Raw genomic sequence first — 21,435 nt, forward strand, 5'->3', positions numbered from 1 at the left:
AACAGAAAAATCATAAGCGACTGTCAATCATAGGAAACAGAGTGCTGATGGTTGCTGGAGTGGGGATGGGTGGAGGGACAGGCTAATGGAGATGGACATTAAGGCGGGCATGTGATGATATAATGAGCACAGGGTATTATGTAAGACTGATGAATCCTAGGCCTGTACCTCTGAAACCAGTAATATGTTACATATTTATTGAATATAAATTTTTTAAAATGTTTGAAAATAAATAAGTAAAAGTAAAAAATATATTGTGGTGGTCCAGTAATGAGTGAGCACTTGCTGTGGATAGAGGTGACTTTAGGCTCCACCACCAAATAGTTCCCTAACCTTAGTAGGTCATTGAATTCTGGTACCTTGGCTTCTCTGAGGTAGTGTTTTCCTATCTCCTAGTGTGGTTATAAGCCTAGCAGTCCCTGGCACAGAATGTTCATTCCACACCCTAATCTTCCTCCTCCTCTGTTGCAGAATATTTGGATTTCAGAAAGTACAAGAAGCAATTGATAAACGTTTATTGCAAAGTATGCTTTATCCTCTTAGACACTTAAGCCTACTATAAAGTATTTTGTTCAGATAACCTGTCCAAGGTCACATTCTATAGGAAGGCTGATATTCAACCTATATTCTTTTCATAGAATGTGTGCAAATTTTTTTTTTTTAATTTATTTGACAGGCAGAGATCACAAGTAGGCAGAGAGGCGGGCAGAGAGAGAGAGAGAGAGAGAGAGAGGAAGGAAAGCAGGCTCCCTGCTGAGCAGAGAGCCCGATACGGGGCTCGATCCCAGGACCCTGGGATCATGACCTGAGCCAAAGGCAGAGGCTTTAACCCACTGAGCCACCCAGGTGTCCCTGTGTAAATGTTTTTATAGTATACCCAGTAAAAAGCCCTTGTGACGTTGTGTACTTTGTTGACTAGATAACTTTGGGCAAATTCTTAAACTGTTGCTGTCCTATATATGTGACATGGAGATACAGTTAGATAATATATATGAACCATTAGCACTGAATCAGGTCCACAAAGGATAAATGCTGTTATTAGCATTATTTTTTGTTTGTTTGTTTGTTATTAGCATTATTACATGTGTAGCTTTAGTAGGTGGAAGTAACTTGTTTCCCCAGCAACCATCAGTCTACTTTCTGTCTCCATAGTATTTCCTTTTCTGGATGGATACACAGAAATGAGATATGGTCAAGTTTTAGCATGTCAGTACTTGCCTCCTTTTTATTGCTGAGTAATAGTCCTTTGAATGGGGATTCCACATTCAGTTTATCCATTCAACACTTGATGGACATTTGGATTGTTTCTACTTTTGTGTACAAGTTTTCTGATGATTTTCATTTCTGTTGCATGCATACCTAGCAATAGAATTGTTGTGTTATAGAAGTAACTATGGTCAACATTTTGAGGAACTGCCAGACTGGTTTTCAAAGTGGCTACACCATTTTATACTTCCACTAGCAATAGATGAAGGTTCCAGTTTCTGTATCATGGCTACACTTGTTACTGTCTCTTTTATTATAGTTATTATAGTCATCCTAGGGAGTGTGAAGTCTCATTGTGGGTTTTTCATTTCCCTTATGATGTTCAGTATCTTCTTTTAAGATGTCTGCAAATCCTTTGCCCATTTTCTAATCAGGCTATTGTTGATTTGTCAGTTATGTATTTGAGATTCAAGTCCCTTATTACATGTATGATTTGCATAGTTTTCTCTCATTTTGTGGGTTGTCTTTTACATTGTTGATGGGAGTCCAACTTACCAATCTTCTGTTTTATCACTTGTGCTTTTGGGGTCTAATAATTAGAAACCATTACCTAACCCAGTTACTTGTGTTTTCTTCTAAGGAGGTCAGAGATCTACTCTGAGTTAATTTTCGCAATTGATGTGAGGTGTGGGGATCCAAATTCATTCTTTCGCATTGTGGACAATCCAGTTGTTCCAGTAACATGTTGTTGAAAAGGCTCTTCTTTCCCCTAGTGAATTTTGTTGGCCTTTTTGTCCATAAATGTAAGGGTTTGTTCCAGGACTCTATTCCATTGATCTGTAGGTCTCGCTTTAAGCCACTACCACCTGAATTGATTACTGTAGCTTAATGGATTCTTAGCCCGTTGTTTCACTTTTTTTTACCTTTTGGGTCCTAAAATTTCCCATCTTCACCCAGCCTGGCAGCATTTACATATTATTATCACAGATGCTGTATCTTTACCTGAGCCTGCATGAATAAACACCAGAACTTAAATGGAAATCTGTAGCATTTATATTCTACTTTATTCCTTACACTATATATTTATCAGGAGCAAGAATATTTTTAGGTTCACTGATTGAGGTCAATGTTTGTTTCAAAAATTCTCTTTTCTAATTACAGGATAACAATCATCCTAATATGCCACCAGATGGTCTCTCTTTAAGATCTGTGTCCAGTATAAATATTGATCAGCTTAGGATGAAAAATGAGGAACGGATGCGAAAACTGAATGAACTTCAGAATAAACTGATTAATACAGGTAAATGGCCAGTCTTAAGGGACTACAGCACATTCTGTAAGAACTCAAACAGTTTACAAGAAGTTTTACAGCCAAACTTGTTGGCTGGGGGACGATGCAGTGAATTTTGCAATCCCTTTGAGTTGTAAGGCCTAAAACCACAGACACTATCCAGGAAAACCTGGACTCCGGATCAATTTTTCATCACATTCTACCAGAGAGGGTATGCTTTTTGAGTGGATTTTTTTTTTCTTTTTAAATTTTATTTATTTGTCAGAGCACAAGTAGGGGGAACAGCAGGCAGAGGGAGTAGCAGACTCCCTGATGGGCAAGGACCTTGATGCAGGACTTGATCCCAGGACCCTGGGATCATGACCTGAGCTGAATGAAGGCAGACGCTTAACCAACTGAGCCACCCAGGTGTCACCTGAGTGGATTCTAAACCGATGAAATTTTTATTACATATATCCAGGCTCTTTGCTTTCATCAGGGAAAATGCTGGTTAGTATCAGCATCTCACTCCCCTTACCGAACTGAGGAATTATTAGAAACTAATTTGACAACTTTGAAGTCTTTAGAGAACACATCTATTATGAGTTTATAGTACTACGAACAAAATTTTTTTTTAACTTTTTTGCTTGGCTTTTAGTGCCATAGACAAAGCAAAGCAGCCCCAGGTTGATGTTTCTTTTTAGAACAGAAGCCAAGGTTTAGTGTTTTTCTTAGGGCTTCATGGTCTCTCGTTGTTTGGGTGACCAGCAGGATGATTCCTTAGGCAGCTAGTGAACCCCTCAGTACTAGTTTTAGTGAACAATAGAGTGGTCTTTTGGGACAATTCCCTTTAGTCTGTGAGGCTACATACAATAAGCCTAATAGCAATCTTCCTATCTTTAACACTTCATTTAAATTTAAAACTATACTCCTATAATCTCTAGGAGTCAGGGTATCATATGTTCTGGTGGCAGTTCCATATCAAATGCCAGCACATATGGTAAACTGAAGCAGTACTTTTCATATCGTACCTGAAAAAATGTGGACCAGTGAGAAAACAGTTCTTTAAGTCTGCACTGAGGATTGCCTATTCTTAAATTTCTTTTAGAACCAGTAAGGGTGATTCATAATTAACAGGGGTATATTTAAATTGAAAAAAGTAGAGCATTTAAAGAATCTCTTACAGGTTTTTAGCTTCTAAACTTCTTTTTAACATTGTCCTTTCAAACAGGAGCTTTTTGGTATGATGTGGAGTGACTGCTTATTAAATTGACTGCACATATCCCTTTGCTGGGCTAATTCTTCACAGACCGGGAGATGTTTAAAAAAAAAAAAAAAAAGACATCACAGGGTAGGAAGGCAGATTTTCCTATTATATCTAATAAGTAAAATACAGAAATAGTTGAGTATATTCAATTAAAGAATGAAACTTAAGGACCTACCTTTTAATGGAGTAGACAACAACCTCTTAGATTAGGTACAAGAATGGATGTAATTTCATCTCCTGTCTACCTGTCTAGTGCTTTCCTAAAAGGATTTCCTCTCCTTAGAGCATCGGTAATAGGTTTGGAGTTTCTAAAACTTCGCTGAACTTAAAAGTTTTGTAAGGTTGCATACACTTCTGCAGTCAGCTTAACGTTTATCGCTCTTTACTTTGCTGTTTTGGAATCCCTGTGGGTGTTGGCACCACAGAGTCACCTATTCACTTGACCGTTATTTTCCTACCTCTAAATGAGGGACCTGGACAAAAGAGTACTTTGTAGAACGTAATCCTGTGGAGAAATGCAGGGCTGGAATGGCTTAAATTACAGGAAGAGATCTGTGTGCATTTCAACTCCTGGCCACCAGTGTTACCTGAGTCATGTCCCTCTTGCCTCCTTTAGATGATGAGAGTTCACTGGTTGACCCAGATGACATGAAGCATGTGGGGGACGATGGATCAAACTCTGTAGCCACTGAGCCCTGGCTCCGCCCAGGCACCTCAGAAACGCTGAAACGGTTCATGGCTGAGCAGCTGAACCAGGAGCAGCAGCAAGTTCCTGGAAAACCAGGCACTTACAGTTGGCAGGGCCTGTCTACAGCCCATGGTTAAAATAAATCTGTACTGGACCAAGCAGTGCCTTTTAAGGTGAAAGGAATGTCAAATCGGAACATTTAATAATACGTGTGCTACTTTTGGCCCTGTTACTTACCCAAGTATCATCTGTATATAAGGTGTTTTTCCCCTATGATGATGTATAATAAAGATGTATATATTCTGTACATAAATAAAAGGCAATGATTAATTTATAGAATGTATAATTATACAGAATTATTTTTGCATAATTTTGCCATAAATTGGGGTGGTAATGAACTCTTGGAATCAACTACCATATGTGCATTATTTTAAATTCTGCTTGTCAGTAAGATAAGGTGAATAAAACAAGTGTCTTAACAATACTGTAAAACCTGAATATGCTTGTATGTACATTTGCCATTGGCAATGCTATTCAAAATAATTCATTTAATAAATACATTGGTTGTAGCTGAGTATTTCAGTTGCTAGGTAATGAATCAAATGTGCTAGTTATTTCCATGTCTTTTACAGCTACTCATTCAGTATAAATGATGGGGCAATCATAACTGATTTTATTCCCATAAGCCATACATTAAATACATCTTTTTGCCTGTTTATGCAAATGAAGGCATTACGTTTACTAATTTATATGACTTAACAACTACTCAATAGAAATAAATTATTTTTTATTATCAATGTCAATTTCTTATTTTAACTGGAATTGAGGTTTCGAGACAAGGTGTTTTAGAAGTTGAAGACAGGACCACCCAGGGTCCAAGGACAGAGACTAGAATTGTTGCTGTGCCATCATGGACCCTTGGATAAGTGAGTCAAGTCTTCCTAATCACCCCATAAGTGGTACCTTTAAAAAAGTAGAGATTAAATCAAAATCTGGGAAATAATTCCTTGGTCTTTAGCATTATGATGGCTGAGAACACCCCCAGACACTCCTTCTTGTACATTTCCACTAATGGAACTAATGGCGGACAGTGTAGACAAGTTTACTACAAGTGTGAAGTTTCTCCATTTTGAATTTTAGCTATGCATATTTTATACTCAACTTTGTAACCTAATCATTGTTTCTTTTACGTGAAGATTTTTCCTCTTATATCTTCATTTGAAAGTATCGTGAAAGCCTCTGTCTCCTGTGGGGAGGGTCCTGAAACTATACCACAAAATAACAAACCACCAGGTCATCTGAAACACTTACCCATCAGATAGATTGGAAGGTCATGGTGGTTCCCAGCTATGAAGGTAGGTGACTCCCAGCTCTAGTATCTATCTGGGCTTGCACGGGGCTGTCTTGGGGGTAGTAAATATGTTATACCTATAAATGCATTGTTCAGTAACTCATCTAAGGTATGAGAGCAAAGACTGAAGACTTATATTTTTAAACACAATCATTATCTTAATGTTCCATTTTTTGTTCAATGCCATAGTATCACACAACTCCTAGGACACACAATGACCCCGACAAACTGCCCCAAAAGTGACTTCAGCTCTCTTAGCCTTCACACAGTGTAGCCTTATTTTGGGTTACATAATTTTAATTATGAATAACCTATGGCTGAGAAAACATGATCCTAATGCCAAAAGCTGAAAAATATCAGAACTAAAGAACACTGAATTTGTAGTTCTGGCCAAGAATATTCCTAAATTGTTCAGCTTTTAACAAAGAATCAATGAAACCTGGGGCTGTAGATTACACAGGTTTTGATTGCACTGATGAAATAATCCAAAAACTTTATTGACCTATAACCTGATTAGAATATGCCAGATGAGAATCAATATTGTACAGAAAGTTGTACAGAATTTTTTACATAGAAAACTTTACATCTGTACCATATACATTTTATCCATCTGAAAAAATTTTCTACATCCACTGTTAATACGGAATGCTTGACAATCTTGTCTTTTTTTAACCATCAGAGCACAATTCACAGTATGAATACATTTCCAGTAAATCTAACTCCCCCAACCATGCCAGATTTGTTATTTTAACATATTCAACATTAAATTCTGTACATAGAGTAAAATCTACATCAAGCCCCGCCACCCAAAAGAAAAAAGAAAGTGACAGCAACCTAGATTCATTTTGCAGTGATTCAAGTTTCGGTCCATGAAGGATCAACTCTATTTTAATGGCTCATCTTTAGAAGCCCTAAGAGAAGTATATTACAGGTAGTTAGGTCAGTAGGAGTATTTTCTACTTTTTTTGTTGTTGGTCATGACAAGTGTCAGCCACAACAGCTTTCTGGGCATGTTAAACCCTCAAATTTTCCACCCCCCACAAAAAAGGGCAAAACCAAAACCCCCACAAAATAAAAAAGACAAAAAAAGTTCAACCCAAATGTTTAGTGCATTTGACAAAATATTATAGGTATTTAGCAAATGAATAAGAAAATAAAGAAATTAAAATAAAACAGTGCAGGAAGAACTATATAATGTTTAAGATTTTTATATTACAGACCTGCATCTCTGTACATTTTTCACAGAAGGATGATTACCAGTATCTCAGATAGCCTGAGTGTGCAAAAATCTTCAGAATAAGAATACCATAGTTGCTAAATATCTTTTACCATGAACAATAATTTCTTCTTCTCCCTCCCACCCCCCAATTATAAACATTTTATCCTTCAAAATACAGCTCTCCTGAGTTGTACTTCTTGCAGAAGTTCAAATCTTTACATCTATAGTTCTTTGGGTAAAGTTTTACTTCCACACCTGCTGAAAATGTATGGGGCTCTCCCTGCTGCCACGGACAGGGAAGGACACATGAACACAAGCTGACACTGTGGAAACAGGCTTTCTGCTCAACATGAGCCCAACATGACAAACAGAATCCACCAGATTACTAAGTAGGGACTGGAGCACTGCAAGTTTGAGTTACAGTTCTAAGCATCTTTACCAGTAACCCTCAAACACTGCAATTCAGAGAAACCGTTTTTCAGGTAGGAAACCTCAGCTCCAAGGTCCTTTTTAAAGAGCGGAGGGATGTAAACGCCAACAGAAAAATACCGAGTTGCCATCATTGCTTATTTATTCCAAGTTCCTGTTCAGGTGGTTGTGATATCTGAAAAACTACTCCAATTCGCAGAAAAAATCTTCTAAGAACAGCACGAAGTTCAGGAATCAAATCAAATTGCATAATTTCACATAAGAGAGGGTAGTAGAATGAAGCATGAGCTTTAAACTGGGGAGAGAGGGAAAGAAATGGCTCCATTAGCAGTGCTTGCATTCCAAACCACAGAACCTTCTGAATCAAGCTCCTTCAGGGGCCCGCACTGATCAATGAAGACAGAGGAAAGGCATCTGTGTAAAGCAGGGACCGTACGGATTATGGAACTGAAGAAGGGATATTCAAAAGATTCACTCAAATGTTATTCAATTACCTACCCTTATTTTGAAAACCATTTCCCATTACATTTCCTTGACAAACTTCTGACAAACTTTTAGTATCACTGCTTTTCCTGGGTAATAAGCAAAAGTAAGAAGACAAGCAGGAACCACGGTTGAGGTTTTTTTTTAATAAGCTATGGGTTATTGAAACAATCTTGTTTCTTGAAGAAAATTTTAATTTTTATGGAAAATTCTACCTAACACTGTGATATAAAATTGCAATCTCCAGGCAAAGATCAGACGTTCCACATTTATAGTTTAACTGAGGTACTGTGGTCGTCTTTGCTGGAGTTCCTAAATCCTCCACAGAATACAACTTGCCTGCCTGTTTTCTCTCTGCTGCTCTCCACACCCAACAAGGGACTAGAAAGGAGTATGATTGATGGTGCCACAGAAGCCCATGGTGGAACCAGACAGACTGGGGTCTGGAGGCCTTCCTGGCCACACAGCTGCTGGTGCCTTAGGTCACTTCTCCAAGCTTTATCCAGCCCAGGAGTCAGAGGTAAATGCAGGTAGACTAGAGCACATGACTTGGGATGAACATCTGTTCAACACCGAGTGACACCATCTTGACCCCAATCTCAGGCTACCTCACTAGGCACTTTTAAACCAATTCAGGGATCACAGCAACTGGCTTCCAATTATAAAAAGGAAAATGCATATTTTTAAAAATCTCAATGTATATATTTACTTGCATATGTTGTTGTATATATTTAGTTGCATATTTTTAAATTGATCATCATTTCTACCGCTTTCAAATTCTTAAATGAGTTTATGGCCCAATCACTAGGGTCCCTGTGTTACATGGAACCGATAAATATGCCAAAGGAATGGCTGAAGCCTGGAGCACAAGCCTCAGACCCAGAAACAGTGTTGGTGAGGACAGAGTATAGGGCCAGAGGCTGGGCAGGATGGCAGTTTTCAAAATGAAGCAGTAGCGACTTCAGGGGTCAGGATGGGACTTGCAAAGTGTGGGGGACCCAGAAGCTTCTCAGGGTGTCCCAAAGGATTCTGATTCCTTCTTTACTGAATCCCCTACACTGCTTAGACAACAAAGCAGGATGAGGAGGGAGACCCTCCTCATGGGAAATACCCATGAGGAAAGGGGCCACCGTGGTCCGGGACAAAGTGGCACCATGGCCTGCGCTTTGCTGGCTCCACCTCTGAGCCTCAAGTCTGCAAGCTGGCACCCCTGCCTCCCGCTTGAGCATGATGCTGGTCAGGCTAGAAATGCTGGGCTGGAGAAGACATCTCATACTTACCCTATTGTCACTTATCTTTAGAACTTTAGTTAGGAACAAAAGCAGTAAGTTAGTCCAGGCTTCTCGATGACTCTCTGACGTTAGAGTAAGGAAGTAACTTAGGGCTTCGCTGCAGACACTGTAACAGAGAAGGCTCACTTGACATGTGTTGCATACCTGCTGCTACAGGCATTCATAGAGCAACAACAGCTGGACGAGGTGGGGAGGGACTACTAGGAACTGATTAAGAGTCTATCTGCTAACACTAGCTAGTGTCAACATAAACGTATCCTTTTTAAATGAGAAGAAAACCAGACATTAAAGAAACCACTGCAATGTATCAGGAAACGCATTTTTCTGAAAGTTTCATTGAATTTCAGAGACCCTATGCAGCAGCACACGTACAAGCCTGGTGTTAAGAAACCAGGGCTGAAATCTGGGGCGGCTCTTCCCTACACGCACCGTGAAGGTGAGACACGTCTGGGTCTTGAAAATCTCATCAGTAAAGTGGGAAACAGGGACAAAGTCATCTCTTGAAGTTCTAAAATGTACTTAATTGGTCTCTGAGAACATCTATTCCCTGAGAATATATGCAGATACAATGAAGAAGACAGCATTCTTTCTGAATGGCATATTTCATTCTTAGCATGAGTTTAAAATTTAAAGAACAGAATCTCAAGCTGTCATGAAGTAAAAAGAGAATGCAAAAAAGGTAACACTAAACAAAACTCCAAATATTTTTTCAAACTAAATGCAGGCAGGTTTTCACTTTCACATATGACCTGTTTGTAAAAATACAGTTATCTGTGGCATGAAAAAGCCCCAAATCTCTAAAGTTTAAAATTTTAAGGGAGAAAACTTTTTTCCTGTCCTATAGCAGTAACAACAGACACGATCTGCTCATGTCATCAACTGTGCAAAAGTGCGTCCATCTATAGGACTCACAATCTAATTTTCACAATCTCTTCCTTAGGCCCCAAGCTATCTGAATGGTCCTGCAGCGGGACTAGGATGTGGACTCTGCCCTGAGTACAAACCTAGTAGCCTTTTCCTACTCTGTACCATGCAGCCACATGGGTCAAAGGCAGAAACTGAACCAAGAGTCTTACTTTAAAAGCCTCTGCTGGACCTCCTCCCAGGCACTAACCCGGCTCTCATCCATGTACATCCGGAAGAGAATGCGCAGCCCACACGCAAGGCTGCTCGTCTCCTGCTTCAGAAGGTTAGGTTTGGATTTGCCCTTGAAGCCTGCAGGAAAGGGAAGTTTCCAGGATTAATTTAGGAAGGCATCTCACAGAAAGACAAAAAGCCTTGTATGAAGGCACATTTTGTGTACATTCAGTTGTAGCATCTGCTGCTTACAAAGCAGTGCAGGAATTGCTCAGAGAAGGCACACCTTGAGACTGTGGGGGGAGATCAGTGGACTGGAGGCCCAAGTAGGAGGTAATTTCTAGGTTTAAAATGTTCGTCCTTTCAAGCCGGGGGCTAGGGGAAGGGCGGAATATGATATACAAAACCATGTTGGCCTCGGAAAGCAAAACTCCTCGAATGAAACTACACCTGAAAGCTCCGTACAGCTTATAGGAGGGCTCCTGGATGAACAGGCGCAGACCTCTCAGGAGTGAGAAGGTTTCAAAAGGCCACCAGCATGGTGAAGGGCCCAATGTATATGGAAACAGGGAACCTGGTGACGTTAGCAGGAGTGGTCCTGGTTGAATGGCAGAAACAACTTGGGTTGAATAAAGGGAAAAAAATGAATATAGACTATTCTTCCTGGAAGTTAGGCAATACAGGGAAAAGGAAGAGCAAAGCCATGAGCTTAATTAGGAGTTGAACAATCACTTTAGATTAAGTAAAATATGCAAATATAAAGTATCCAACACTATTTCACAGAGTTTGACGTTCAATAAACATTAGCTCTCTTTTTTTCTTCATATTTTGCTGCCTCTCACTCTTCCAGCACTTTTTTTTACCTGAGGTGCCAAACAACTATTTCTTAAGTAGAAAACCAGATGTCAGTTCAATTATTATACTTAATTATATACTCTATTTATATAATTAAATTATACCCCAAATTTTCCAACTTGTTAAAAAATATGCCTCCCTCCCTCAAAATATCCACTTCCATTCTGAGGTATGGCCATTCCCAGATAAGCACGGAGATGTCATCTGAATACATAGGCAAGGATATCACGTTCAGGACCTTTACACACTTTTTCTCATAAAAGGGCACCTTTTGTACGCTGACGGTATCGACAGGGAGGCCCAGAATGGGTCAACAACATGAAAAAAAAAATGTATAGTCAAATCAAGTAACAGACTGATTACACAAGGGGGAAACAAATTTCTCCTAGCAGTAGCTTATATTACACATTATAGTATATATTATAAACATATTATTATATACTATAATAAAAGTTCTGGCTGGTAGACTGCCTTCCTACTATTATTAAGGTAAAAAGTTCATATAGTGTAAAATGTATACACCCGAATTATACAACAATGAATTCTGATAAATGTACACCTCTGGTGCACAAGTGTTAATGGTGAACATTAAAATGTAATACTTGTGCGACTTACCTGCTTTCCACAGAGCAGTCCTCTGTTCGTTGTTGGAATTAAATGCTTTTGCAAATCTATGGGACTCTAATAAGCAGTCCAGTAGCTTAAAAAGTTGTTGTGATGTTAAAAAGCGGTACATTCCTTGATCTTGTGTATCAACTCGAACATCAAAGTCCACAGCATCTCTCTTTGGAAAACAAACCACCACAGCACATGTGTACACACACACACGTTCACAAATTTTAGTAAGTTTAGAGCTCAACATTCCTCAAAGTTCAGTTTTACGATCAAGCCACAGAACTCTATCTCTTTTATCGCAACAGGAAATAGGGAGAGGTCCATCTTTCGTTACTGCATTTCCAGAATCTTCCTTCCATGCATCCTCATCATCAAGGGCCACCTGCTATCTTTCCAATTCCCTCCTCCTATCTTTTGACTCCAGGAGCTCTTCTCTTGTCAGAGCCTACAGCCCTTCCTGTTCCTTCCCCGACTTAGGTCCTCTCTTCTCTTCTTAATCAGTTTAGACTCCATGCGCTCCAGTTATAATTATTCTCTTGCATAATCCCTCGCTCTTTTTAGATTAATTAGCTGGCAAAACCACCTACTCCACATCTACACCCACACAACAAACAGACTGGAGAAAACAGACTGGTTTTTAAAAGTGGGCTCTGGGTGTTGCCCAGCAATCCTGCACTGCCCTAGTCTGCTTTCCCGGATGACTAACTCATGTTTTCTCTTCTCTATGTATCTAGAACTCTCTTCCCAGCCTCATTTAGTGGATAATTTTTCTTCTCATCTCTATCAGAAGAGACATCCCACAAACTCTGTTCTGCAAGTGCCCCTGTCTTTTACATTCAGTTCTCTCTCTTCCCTGGAGCACTCTCATCAGGGAAAATGCTGCAATACTGTCAATCTTAAAGACAATACAAAGCAAACCCTTCTCTTGACCCCTTCCATCCTCCTCAGCAATTATTCTATTTCTCTATACCCCTTTACAGCAAAACTTCCCTTGACAGAATTAACAATATTTGCTGCTTCCAATTTCTCTCTTGTACCCATTTCCGTAATACTTTTGTCCCCAACATTACAATTAAACACAATGTCAAGGTCACCGAAGTCTACCAAATTGCTAGAGGGTGATTCTCAGATGAAATATTACTTGGCCCTCTAAGCATCTGACAAAGAATCACATCCTTCTCAAAACATTTTCTTCATTTGGCTTCCAGGACACCACTGTCTCTTGCTTTCCCCTTGCCTCATAGATTCTTATTCTCAGGCTCTTTACCAGCTGCTTCATCACTAGGAGCTCTAACCACAGAAGCCCCGGGGTCCCGGTGAGCGAAGCTCCTCTCAGCTGTCCACACCTACTGCCTAGGGCATGTCATTCAGTCCCATGGTTTAAAATGACATTTCTGTGATGAAGGCCCCTGAATGAAATCTCTAATGTGACCTAAGCTCTGAAGTCCAGACTGTGAAAGCCAACTTCTCCTCAACTTGTAAAAGCAGCCATTCCCCCCATGTCTGTACCTGTGCGGCGGCTAGGTTTTCGGCATCTTCCTTCTTACTTGTGGCTGGGAAGAACACAATGTTGTCGATAGTCTGGATGAGTTCCAGCTGCACAACACATTTAATCAACAGGGCGGCAAACAATTTTTGTTCTGGAAATTCTGTGAGGAAACCCACCCCAATGCACATGCAAACAAAAATTATTTTGAATCCTTTATAATTTCTATGACATTATAATGCTAAGGAAATATTTGTATGTATGAAGGTTATCTGAACATTTCACACTGAGGACATACTGCTTTTGCACATAAGCACTACTCAATAAAAAAGTAATCAATTTTTAGAAAAGCCTTACAAAATTAATGTTTTAAATAAACAAAAATATTCCCAAGGACTTAGAACAGTAAATAATGTTCAAAAAGATCCCACTACAACTTTCAAAATAAGATTTAGGTTATCCTTTAATAAAATGTAACAAATGGATTAAAAGCTAAGATTTTAGTAGCATTTACTAGAACTCGTTTGACCTTTGAATGTAAGTAATATAAAAACCTATACCAAAAGAAAACAATAGGAACCAGATCTGTGAGAAAGGAAGTGAGAGACAGCCACAAATTCTGACAAATGGGGTAATACTGAGGGTTAACCAGAGCACATATTTCATTTGGATCCAAGTTAAAAACTGTAGCACACTATATTTTTCAAATGTATCCATAAACAAGGAAATCTATAAAAAGCTATGCTAAGTACATGATCACAAAACTAACCAAACTTCAAAGTAACAAAATGCTCTCCATGCTGAGCAGGCAAGATGAAACACAGCTAATTCCTCTAGCCCAAAGGAATCTGCTCAACAAGGTATTTCTGACAATCCCCCAACCCATAAGGACATGTTCATAGAAGAACTTTGTATTTCCCTGACCGTCCCAGTTAAGCAAATGCTGAAGCACAACGTAGGAAAAGAGGTCTCAACTACTGAGATGCTGCAAGAGCAGTGCTGACATATGACTCCAAGGGAGGCCCAAGGTCATACCTCAATCCTGGGATGTCAGGGCCAGCTCTTCCAGTGAGCTTTCCAGAGGCAGGTGACTGCCCAACGGGAGCAGGCTGTTTACCACTCTAGGGCAACGACTGGCTCAGCACTGGATGACTTAGAATTCTTCAGTCTACTTTTGCATTTAGTACAAATTCCCTTTTGTGGTACCAATTTGTGGAACTTAAATTCATGTTTTAGGGACAGCAAAACAACTCACATGGATTTATTCTTATTGAGGTCATTCATTAATAAAGGTTCCTTTCCAGAAATGCTGTTGTATTTAATACTTACTACTAGATCACATATTAAAAAAACAAAACAAAACAAAAAAGAAGGAAGCCACAAGTCCCACAACTGTTCTTCTTCAGTGTCTTTTTCCTAGTCCTTTACCTCAGTCAGAGCTGACACATATCAGTCATTCCTTCACCTCCCCCATTCAAGTCCTAAAAGTCAGTTCCTAGAGCAGGAGACTCCTGAAAGCACAGCTGGGAGTCAGCTGACATCTGACAGGATGTGTTCTCATTAGTTCTAACATCAGCTGCTAAGGGTGGGAACAGAAGCAGGGTGAACTGAGAGTACACCTGACGAGGCTCCACTCTGATTAAATGGGCAAAGCTGGACCTCTCTCTGCTTTCTGGTGTCCTTGGAGGATAAGGATCTTAACTTTAGACTCACTAGCAATGACCAGCAGCCTGTTTGGGGACAATATCTGTTTGGACAAATTTTACAACTAGGGCTGGTTGATACTGCCAGAGTTATGGTAGGTGACAGTGTTACTGGTTCACCCAAGCTAAGCAAAGATTAACTATGTGGGACAGCAGCTACAGAGCCAAGGCTAGATGGGGCAATCATGTTTTCTGCAAGTGTACATCCTACAGGCAGGATGAAGTACTCAGGTCTGTGTTACGATTCTTTGAGTAGGAGAGAGTCAGACAGCAGATGGCTGCCTCCATCAGACAGCAGAGGAGCCATCACCTGTCCATTTAATGAAAGGGCTCACGGGAACATGGTGGCCATTTGTTCTTCTCCCAGCTCCACCTATTCTGAGTCAACAATCCCATGGTGAACTGTTCCCAAAGAACTTCAAGGGGAGAGGGAGAGGAGTGTCTAACAGAAGGAAAGAAGTATGAGTCCTCAGCTCAGGGTGGGCGGGGCGCAGCACTCTGCTCCAGTTAAAGGTACATTCCTAGATTAGCCATGTGATAACTTTCTAATATACGATGAGCACACCCTTCCTTTACAAAGCTAAGTGTACTTAAATTCCATCTTGGGGCTGAGAGAGAAGTCATTCACTATTCTGTCCTCAAGGCATGTTCCAGTGCAGACTAAAGCTGTCATGGATTCCTGCACAAGCCATGCTGTTCTCTAGAAACAGGAATCAAAAATGCAAATAAGCCACTCACCACTACCTATCTCCCTTTTAGAAAGTTTTAGCAGAACACAACGACTGAAGCTAGAAACTCCTTTCAAGTAGGACACCAAACCTATCTTCTCTCACGAAAGAGTATAAAGCACCTAAGATTAATAAAAAATTCTCTGAAAAAAAAATTAACTCAAAATGGATCAATGACCTAAATGTAGAGACTAAAAGCATAAAAAATTTTAAAAGGAAAACCTTCATGACCTTAAATCTGGCAATGGATTCTTAGCTATGACACCAAAAGCAAGAGCAAGAAAAAAAATGGGTTTCATCAGAATGAAAAACTTTGTGTAAAATGTTATCAAAGTAATATAAGACTTATAAAACAGAGAATATACATTTCTGCGAATCATATGTGACACAGGTAGAGTATCCAAAGTGTGTAACAAACTTAAAATTCAACACAAAAAGACATAAACCAATTAAAAATGAACAAAGAACATGAATAGGTATTTCTCCAAAGAAGAGACATACATATGGCATAAGCACATGAAAAGATCATTAGGGTGACTGCACAACACTGTGAATGTACCAAAAATTTTTAAGGATTTATTTATTTTAGACATGCACACAGAGGAGGGGCAGAGGGATAGAGGGAATCTCTAGCAGACTCCCTGATAAGCATGGAGCCTGACCCGGGGCACCATCCCAGGACCCAGGGTCACAACCTTAGCAGAAATCAAGAGCTGGCCACCCAGGCACCCCTGAAATGGTTACTTTTCTTATGTGAATTTCACCTCGTTTTAGAAAAGCAATTAGAGTTGTCCTGCTTTCCTCTAGGGAGGAGGTGGCTTTTCCTTGGTGTTGTAATTTTCCTTCAGTAAACAAAGTTGGATCAATTTTGTAAAACACAGAAGGGATTCCCCTTCTTTGTGAACAGAACTACGAGGGTGAGTGGAGAAGACGTGGTTTGGGGCAGCTGAGTGTAAAGGAGGCTGGCTCCACAGGAAGCTGGGTGCTCCTGCTTAGAAAACACTGTAGAGAAAGGCCCCTCAGGCCCCACTTTTGCAGAAAGGATATGGGGCTAACATGCAGAAGGGAATGGAGAGAGAAGACTCATGTGCTTGAGAAAAGACCTATGTGTCCGACACAAACATGAGTTGAAAGCATCTACGGAAAAAGCTGGTACTACAGGTATTAGTGGATGTCTAAGTTGGAACACACACGGTAACAGAGTGACTACACCATCAATTACAGTATATATTCTGTTAATATCAAAAGTAAAAGCAAACATTTCATCCTTTACCTATATAAAACAAAACACACTATTAGGAGACATAACTCACTTGTTGTATGTTTAATTTTGCTGACTTCTTCATTCACAGTAGAGACAGCAGCCAGTGGTGCTTGCTGTCTATTATCTGCAGATCTTGGCTGAACAGAATCCTGAATATCGACAGATTTCTGTGATATTGTATCCTAATAAAACAAAAAATTCATTATAAGTACAATGAATAAAACTTAAGGATGAAAACAGTTTCTGGTATGTTGTTTTTGAAAAAAATGATGTGTGTCATTATGAAAAGGACATTTTATGCAGTGTGATACCAGACACAATGAAAAAATTATTTAAAGTTACCGATGCTTGGGGGAAATCGGAGTGGGGGACAAACCATGAGAGTCTGGACTCTGAGAAACAAATTGAGGGTTTTGGAGGGGAGTGGAGTGGTGGGTATTATGGAGGGCACGTACTGCATGGAGCACTGGGTGTAGTGCATAAACAATGAATTTTGGAGCACTGAAAAAAATTTTTTTAAATAAAATAGAAAAAAAATAGTTACCTATGCTGACAGCCTTTAAGAGAAAATCTTCCTTTCTACCCCTCATTTGTTTCGGGCCTGGTACCACCCAAAAACAATTAAAAAAAATGCAAGGCTTCACTGTGTGGAAAAGCTAGTCAGCAATATTGATAAACTGTCATGAAACCTGTTTAAACAGAACACATATGTGGCAGCGGTGGGGGACATTTCTGCAAGCTTTGTGTAGGTGGTGCGCAGGAAAGCTTTGTAGGGATGAGTTTAGGGAAAGACATTCTGTCATCCAAAAGAACTGGTGACCAGAAAGGTCAGTGAGAAGCTGCGAGTGTGGTGTCAGGAAGAAAAGCTCAAGTCCAACAGAACTATACCAGACCTTCGCTCCAGCATTAAGTATAACCTTGGAAAAGCAAAGAACACTCTTTTGAGTTAAGGTTTTCTAACCTGAAAATGGAGAGGACATTTTTCTTGTAAGTTATTAAAGATAAGGTAAGAAATGCAAAGCACTAGCACAGTGTCAGACAATATGTGATAGCTGGCATTACTATTCTAGCTTTATTTTGTTATGGCAATACTACACACTCCAGGTAGAATCCAGAACATGGTTTTCAGAGGGACTGAGAACTCTAACCTAACAGTCTCAGCCAGAAGCGACCTTCACCTGGGTTTCTGCAAAGAAGGCAGAGGCTTACGTTCCCTAGAAAGAGTACTAATCAAAACTGATATTTTAACTTAGATTTAAAATGTCACAGTTTATGATTTTTCATTTGCTGTTTCATATAAAACGGGGGTAATGTACCAAACAGGTTCAAAAAATTGCTGAAAGGATCAAATCTGAAAATATTTTTTAACAGTGAAGTACTACACAAATCTAAAGCCATATTATTATTGTTATAATTGTTCTTACTCATCTTTGTATTTTTCATGTTTAATACACAAGAGGACTTTAGTAATAATTATATAGACCCAGTGGAGTAGTTGGGTAATTTATTTGGCCACACTGGCCTGTAATACATTCAAAAAAATATTTTCTGAAGATTTTACTTATTTAAGAGAGAAGAGAGAGAGACACACACACACACACAGAGTCCGCCTGCAAGGTGTGCATGAGCACAGGAGGGAGGGGCAAAAGAGGGAGAAGCAGACTCCTGGGAAAGTTGGGGACTCAATCCCAGGACCCTGAAAACATGACCTGAGGCGAAGGGAGACACTCAAAGGACTGAGCCACCCAGGCCCCTATAATGCACTTTTAGATAAAAACTTAAATGGGGGCGCCTGGGTGGCTCAGTGGGTTAAGCCGCTGCCTTCGGCTCAGGTCATGATCTCAGGGTCCTGGGATCGAGGCCCACTCTGCTCAGTGGGGAGCCTGCTTCCTCCTCTCTCTCTGCCTGCCTCTCTGCCTGCTTGTGATCTCTCTCTGTCAAATAAATAAATAAAAATCTTAAAAAAAAAAAAACAAAAAAAACTTAAATGGAAGAATGCATACAACAACACCTAAATTTGTAAGTTCTTTAAGGGAATGTTTATTGTTTAAAATTAACTATAAAAAAAACAACTCTTTTTAACTTGTACATTTTAAGAAGTATATTTTAAGGGGGAAACTAATCAGTTGACAATTAAAAATGTCTTACTGAATATAAGTAAAAACCATTTTTTTTTTAAAGCACTGGTTTTTAAAATTTTTTTGGTCATTGGCTCTTTTGAACATTCTGGTCATTTCTAAGAAGCTTCACCCCAGAAAACTAAATGTGCAAAAAACTAGGTCACAGTATTTGGGATTTAAAAAGTCTCCTTTACATCAGAGGAATTTTTTTTTTTAAGTTAGGCATATTGCTTTCTGATTAACCAATGTAAAAGAGGATGATTTTGAGCGTAATCTTTGCATTTTTTAGAATAGCTTTGTATCATGAATATGCTCACACTTCCCCTTTTAAAAAGGACCCTACAGTGAAAGAGGAGCTCCTATGAAAGAAATCTCTATGTATCAAAGTGCAGATATCTCCTAGCTATTCCAAATATAAAATGCCAGTCTCCAAATAAGATTTCAATTTTTGAAACACTACATATAATTAATATTAACTATATATAGAAATGAATGGGAAAATAGGTGGAAGGATAGACATCACAGTATTAAACACTGGAGTTGTGGCTGAAGGGGCAGTGTAAAAAGGGACTTGTATTTTTTACCCTATTTTCTGTACTATCAAAAAAAAAATTTTTTTTTTTAAATTAACTGGGTATTTTTCTATTTTTTGTTTTTAAAAAGTAGTTCTTCACCACATCAGTCCTGGACATGCACCTGTGCCGGATTGTCACACATGTCACACTGCTTGCAAGTTTGTGGAGATGAAGGAGAAGACTGACTGTTGTTCCAGGATAAGGTGGAAGACGGCCCAAGTTCTTGAAACCTGGTGATGTCACTGTCATTGATATGGCTGCTGACAAGCCTACTTGTGTCGAGAGCTTCTCTGACCATTCTCCTGTGGGCCATTCTGCTGTTCATGACATGAGACAGACAGCTGCTGTGGGTGTCATCCAAGCAGTGAACAAGAAGGCAGCTGAAGCTGCTAAGGTCACCAAGTCTGCCCAGAAAGCTTGGAAGGCTAAATGAATATTATCCTCAATACACGCCACCCCAGTCTTAATCAGTAGTGGAAGAACGGTCTCAGAAATGTTTGTATCAGTTGGCCATGTAAGTTTAATAATAAAAAACTGGTTAATGCTACAATGCATTGTAAAACCTTCAGAAGGAAAGGAGAATGTTTTGTGGACCTTCTGTGTGTATGTGGCAATTTTAAGTTCTTAATTTTTAAGATTAGTACTTTTAAATGGAAACCACTTGATCAAAAATCTATCCCAGAATTTTCAGACCCATTAAAACAAAAGTTTAATGAAAGAAACAAAAAATAAGTTAGGAAGTAGTCCTTTAGTGCATGGCAGGAAATATTCAGCTGAGAATGACAGTGTGGAAAATACTGCAACTTACTGGCAAACTCTAAGTTGTACAGAGAAGAGAAAGCAAAGGAAAGCAGAGTGAGAGAAGCAGTGGCAGCAGGAGCAGTAGCAGCTCTGAGAAGGCAGCAGCAACTCACAGAGGAGACTGTGAATTGGTCCTGAGGGGCACCGATGGCTCCCTCTATGCAACCCAGCAGCAGCCCAGCCTCTCAGCACTCACGCCACATGTGGTTCCAACAACTTTATGTGCACTACCTGACTTAATTCTAATCACAAGACTCACTCTAACATGAGGTCAGGTAACTTGCTGAGGCCACAGAACCAGTCACTGCAGGGCCAGGATTTCATTTTGGTCTCGCATCAAAGCCCACACTGCAAACTACTATACTATATGGCAGAAGCAGCAAAAGAGAAGCCCACAAAGCAAGCAGGGGTGAGCCAAATTTAAGAAAAACAAAAAAGAGAGCAAGCTCATTCCGGGCTTGAAACAGGACTTCGTTAGTGCTGGAATCTGTAATGAACAGACACCTCTTGCAGATCAGAGTCATGGAGCAATGTGGCCCCAATATACCACATGTGACTGTTCTCTAAAGATCAATTCAGAGTAGAACTCTTCTGTGAAATCTAACTTTCAGCCATTGACAATTATTTAGGAAATTTAAAAGTTGTGTGGGGGGGTACAAACTGACCAAAGGACACTAGTATGCTACCTCTGGCCTCTTGGGTTTAAATTTAATAAGGCCAGATTAAGTAATAGTACTGTTTTAATGGTAATTTCCTGATTTTGTTAATTTCCTGACTGTGCTTATGTAAGTACTTTTGTTCTTTTTTTTTTTTAAGGAAAAATACTAAAGAATTGAAGGAATAAAGGACATCTTATTTTTAGCTTTCAAAGAATTCTGAAGTTTGTGGGGGTGGGGCGGGACAGTGAGAGCAAAAGGAAGGAAGGAGGGACGAAGTGATAAAGCAAATGTAGTGAAATAACATCTGGAGAAACGTGGTGTCATGTAGTTTTATGTGTCAGCCTGTT

The 21,435-nt window shown here is 39.6% G+C and overlaps 2 protein-coding genes across 10 annotated transcripts in view; one reads left to right on the forward strand and one right to left on the reverse strand.

Annotated features, from left to right (window-relative positions):
• Window positions 1-5,228, forward strand: part of CSPP1 (centrosome and spindle pole associated protein 1) — a 168,164-nt gene extending 162,936 nt beyond the window's left edge. For all 9 annotated transcript variants that reach the window (XM_059394672.1, XM_059394676.1, XM_059394673.1 and 6 more), the window contains 2 exons: window positions 2,368-2,506; window positions 4,360-5,228. In XM_059394672.1, the coding sequence (XP_059250655.1) occupies window positions 2,368-2,506; window positions 4,360-4,568 (348 nt within the window). In that variant the 3' untranslated portion in view covers window positions 4,569-5,228. The remainder of the gene's footprint in view (window positions 1-2,367; window positions 2,507-4,359) is intronic.
• A 1,030-nt stretch (window positions 5,229-6,258) lies between these two features.
• ARFGEF1 (ADP ribosylation factor guanine nucleotide exchange factor 1) overlaps window positions 6,259-21,435 on the reverse strand; it is a 160,490-nt gene continuing 145,313 nt past the window's right edge. Inside the window, exons 34-39 of the mRNA XM_059394671.1 lie at window positions 16,983-17,115; window positions 13,262-13,401; window positions 11,753-11,921; window positions 10,282-10,420; window positions 9,194-9,311; window positions 6,259-7,725 (exon numbers count right to left, since the gene is read on the reverse strand). Of these exons, the coding sequence (XP_059250654.1) occupies window positions 7,561-7,725; window positions 9,194-9,311; window positions 10,282-10,420; window positions 11,753-11,921; window positions 13,262-13,401; window positions 16,983-17,115 (864 nt within the window). The 3' untranslated portion in view covers window positions 6,259-7,560. The remainder of the gene's footprint in view (window positions 7,726-9,193; window positions 9,312-10,281; window positions 10,421-11,752; window positions 11,922-13,261; window positions 13,402-16,982; window positions 17,116-21,435) is intronic.

Source organism: Mustela nigripes, chromosome 3, assembly GCF_022355385.1.
Source record: "Mustela nigripes isolate SB6536 chromosome 3, MUSNIG.SB6536, whole genome shotgun sequence".
NCBI lineage: Eukaryota > Metazoa > Chordata > Mammalia > Carnivora > Mustelidae > Mustela > Mustela nigripes.